We start from the raw sequence: 4458 nt of genomic DNA, 5'->3' as shown, positions 1-4458 counted from the left end.
TTCACTTCAAGTCATTTTTATTTATACTAGCATCACCTGAAATATTTGATACAGGAAGATGGTTGGGTTCCATTATTCTCACAAAAATAAATAACACTCAATTATACATATTCAGAGTGATAAGATTATCACAGAATCAGCAATTTATCTAATTCAAACTATAAAACTGTAACAGGCTTCACACCAAAGCGTATTCTTCAAATACAGAAGACGAAGATCATGCAAAATATTAAACAGTTATAAAATTTCACAAAAAAATCTTAACATCTACCTATTCTACGAATTAATGTTCTGAAACTGTAGTGATTTCAGTGGATTACACGTTCTTGGAATCAGCAAATAGTATTAATTGGTAGCACAAGAAGACTGTTAACAATTAAAAGGTGCTGTAACTTCACAGTTATTCCAAAAATAACTTCTAAACTGTTACACCAAAGTTCAAAAATTGGTTGTACTATGACTCCGGTTCACTTTCTTTCCCGTCAACCATGAACGAGCTGACACTGGACGCTTGCCTTCGGCCAAGTCCGAAGCATTTCCACTGAACTGTTGGATTAAATTAGCAGGTAATGACTTGAAACATTTCTCAGCATTCTCAAGCTGCTTGGCCAGAATCTCATTTTTCAATTTCTCAGCATTTAATTCTCTGCGTAATTGTGCCTTTGACTGGTTTCCAAAAGGAGAGAGCACACGATGCTGGATAAGGTTAACGGCTGAAGGGCGCATCTCTGGATGTGGATGAATCATTTGCTGTAATAAAGAAATCAAATTAATCTATGACACTATCTAAAAGCAAAAATTAAAACTCTGTGTTCCCCCCAAGTTTCTGAACCCTGGAATATTGAAGGGGAAGAGAGAATTATGTGAATGCTATTGTTAATCTAGAATAAATGTTCCTTCCTGGGCTCATGCCACCATCAATTTCTTTCTTATTTCTGTAGTTCATCTTTTTGTTTTAGTCAGTAACTTACGTACTGGAGCAACAGAAAACTTTACGGGCTGTACTTCAATTACCATTCCTTTTAGCATATAAAATAACTCATTATTTGAACTGTGCAGCATAACTGTTGTATTTCTTCCCCATTATATATTGCTTTAAACTTCACACCTTCCACCAAATCATAGACTTGTTGCTAGCACATGGTTTCATCATGTGCAGCATGGTTTACTGGGGATTTCCTAATTAGTGGCGGCATCCACAGACAGCAATGGTAGTCTAGCGGTCTCATGGTAGGGAATTTTGAAACTAACAAACAGCTGATTGGCTGTGCAGCCACTTTTCTTTAAGGCCATTTATGAATATTTTTTTGCCTAATACAAGACAGGAAAACTACATGATTTTTTTCCCCCTTTCCTTTTCTAAAATGGGGCAGGGAAGTTATGTGAAGGGGAATATTACGGGTGTAAATACAATATATAAAAATAACATTATTAATTTAGTGTGTGTGGAGCGACCGCCTCTATGGTCTAGTGGTCAGAGTTCATCACTACAGATGCAGAGGTCCCGGGTTCGATTCCCGGCACTACAGATTTTCTGAAAAGTAATGGGTCTGGAATGAGGTCCACTCAGCCTCATCAGGATAACTGAGAAGCTATTTCTAGGAAACAGATGCAGAGGTCCCGGGTTCGATTCCCGGCACTACAGATTTTCTGAAAAGTAATGGGTCTGGAATGAGGTCCACTCAGCCTCATCAGGATAACTGAGAAGCTATTTCTAGGAAACAGCGGCTCCGGTCTAGAAAACCGAGATTAACGGCTGCAGGAAACCGTTGTGCTGACCATGTGAAACCCTCTATCAGCAAAAGTTAGCACTAACTTTGCTGTCATGCAGCGGTCGCTTGGTTGGTATAGTTTGCTTGTGGATTACTGGCCACAGAGTGTGAATCTGCCATTCACAGTGGCCGTGCAGTCTAAGGCATGAACCGTCGTCTTTTTGCCTGCTCTAACACTGGGATCATGGGTTTGAATCCCACTTGAAGCATTGGTGTCCAAAGTGAAGGGGAGAGAAAGAGAGTGAGTAAATGTGTGTCGAATTTTGTCTCAGTGATGGATAAACAGATTGAAGATAACTAAAAGCTGCATTCTAGGAATTCTCTGACCAAAAGAGACAACTAGAGAAAGAAGAAAATTTCCCAGTGAAGAGCTTCTTGCCTTATCCCTTTCATATACCTCACCTTTATCAGATCATTGAAGTCTTGGCTATATTGCTGCAACCCTTTCAGCTTTCCTTCTCGTATGTTATGCCATTCTTCACCATTCTTAGGCAATGGCCCTCCTCCAGCAGTCTCGTACATGGTCAAACCTGCATCAAGACACATTTCATATAGACTATATCGGACAAGTGGTTCACATGCATCAAACTGAAGTGCACAATAGCTTACAATTTGACTTTCCAGTCCTATGAATGTTTTAGTGATGGATTTCATTTACTCTGAATATTACTGGGATAGCTCAATCAAGTGAACAGGCTGGACGATGGAAGAATCTGGGTTTGTTTCCTGGTAGAAGTAAGAGACTCTTCTCTTCTTCACAGGACTTAGACATGCAATGAGGCCCATCCAGCCCCCTATTCAAAGGGTACTGGGGATTCTCATTAGGTATAAAGTGGTTGGGCATGAAGCTGACTACTCAACGACTCGTTCATTACTTTCCATACAATATGTACAATTCTCCGTATGATGAAGCCCCAACTATTCCGTTAATTAATTCACAACATTATTGGATCTCCTATACAATTTTATAAGAAACTCAAATTTACTATTTATCGACAGAAATCTATGAAAAGTAAAACCAATGACCGATCCGATGTTACTAAACATCAATCAAATTTTAATTTTATATATGACTTGTTATTGTTTTAAATAACCTACTTATTGTATTCTTGTGCAAATTAACTTATATGATTTATAACATTGTATCAAATTTTATGAACTGCAATTCAATGGTGTACGATTGTTGAAGTGCGTTTGCCTGATGATGGCCACTCATGGCCAAAACATGTAGCAGAACTATACTGAGCATTGTCCTTGAAGTTCTATATTTGCTGTGTTGTGATGGTCAAATAAAAGGTTGCACTTAGAACTATCTGTAGTTACGAATTCTAAGTGTTCAATAAAATCAATTATAAATCCAAACTCAATGTCCAGTCACATACATGTGATAGTATTTACAAGACATAATACCAACCTAGAGCAAAGATGTCTGCTTTTGCGAGATGGCTGAAGTTTTCTTGTAGTATCTCACAGGGCAAGTACCGGCAGTCTCCCTCTTCCACTTGTGGGTTGCTCACAGATGTCACGTGTCCCAAGTCACCTGTACAAAATATCAGATATATTTAGTGATCTTATGCAAATGTGAACATGTCTCCTACAAGTACATTAACATTTCTTGACCCATTATCTTACAAATGGGAGAACACTGTCTTGCCACATATGTTTGCAGATGGCAGTACTGAAAGTCTCTTTCTAATATTATTAACCCCATGAAGCCTTCTTTTCTACATGCAGTGTTTTGCCTTTTCATATGCCCCTACACACACACACACACACACACACACACATATATATATATATATAAAACCTTCTGTATTACAGTGTGGGCATATGTTTGTTTTGCACCTGATGATGTCCATTCGGTGGAAAGAATATGTAGTGAGTAGGAATAAATATAAAAAGGTCTTAATAGAAGTTTGTGTGATAGCTGATCTCAATATCTTGAATATTACAAAGACCTGTACTTCATATTCCATCTGTAACATATACATAATCCTCGCCTGTCATCTGCAAGCACATATTTACAGACAATACTTAATTTATTTCATGGAACTGCACACTTTTTACAATAAATGTATTATGAAGCCAACTGTGCCCTTGTGAATGGCAGTGTTCATGTCTTGTTGATACACCTCTCAGCACTTGCCATTAATGTAGAACATGACATACTTTTTCTTTGTTTCCACAATGTTCTGCACCCTAGTTCTGTGCTGCCTCGGTACAAATGAAATAGGCAAAAATGTCAAAAAAACATAAAGCTCAGAAAGCTCACAAAAACAAAAATGTCATTTAATCAACTCCTCTGACTAATGTTAATGAACTGGCTCTTATTCTGTAAAGCATCTATAAATACTGTGAGTTCCTCTGGTGTCATGTCAACTGCACAGTTCCAAGTAGACTGCTTTATGCTGTTGTCAGTACTTCAGTATTGCTGTCAGGAGCAAGTCCATAAAAAAAAATGAAAATAATCTACTTCTTTTCCTAATTATCTAAATCAATGTCTTTAGGACACTTTTAGGAGTACTGGGAACCCCAATTTAAGGTATTCTCTCATGTAACATTTAATTTACGCGGGTTCAAAAACCCAGCGGAGGTCGTGGAATTTTTAAGAGTGGAAAAATTCAGGGAACAAGTCCTCCGGGAGGGACTTTAAGCCGTGGGTCCCGTGTCGTAGATTTAGGGCATG

At 38.2% G+C, this 4458-nt stretch overlaps 1 protein-coding gene across 1 annotated transcript in view; it reads right to left on the bottom strand.

The window, feature by feature from the left end:
- The window catches only part of LOC111866440 (wee1-like protein kinase), a 15790-nt gene continuing 11332 nt past the window's right edge, over positions 1–4458 (bottom strand). Inside the window, exons 6-8 of the mRNA XM_023855409.2 lie at positions 3187–3312; positions 2175–2302; positions 1–750 (exon numbers count right to left, since the gene is read on the bottom strand). Of these exons, the coding sequence (XP_023711177.1) occupies positions 439–750; positions 2175–2302; positions 3187–3312 (566 nt within the window). The 3' untranslated portion in view covers positions 1–438. The remainder of the gene's footprint in view (positions 751–2174; positions 2303–3186; positions 3313–4458) is intronic.

The sequence above is a fragment of the Cryptotermes secundus genome, unplaced genomic scaffold (assembly GCF_002891405.2).
Source record: "Cryptotermes secundus unplaced genomic scaffold, Csec_1.0 scaffold271, whole genome shotgun sequence".
NCBI classification, from domain to species: Eukaryota; Metazoa; Arthropoda; class Insecta; order Blattodea; family Kalotermitidae; genus Cryptotermes; species Cryptotermes secundus.
Note: the sequence above shows the minus strand (reverse complement) of the source record. Positions and strands in the feature narration are given on the sequence as shown.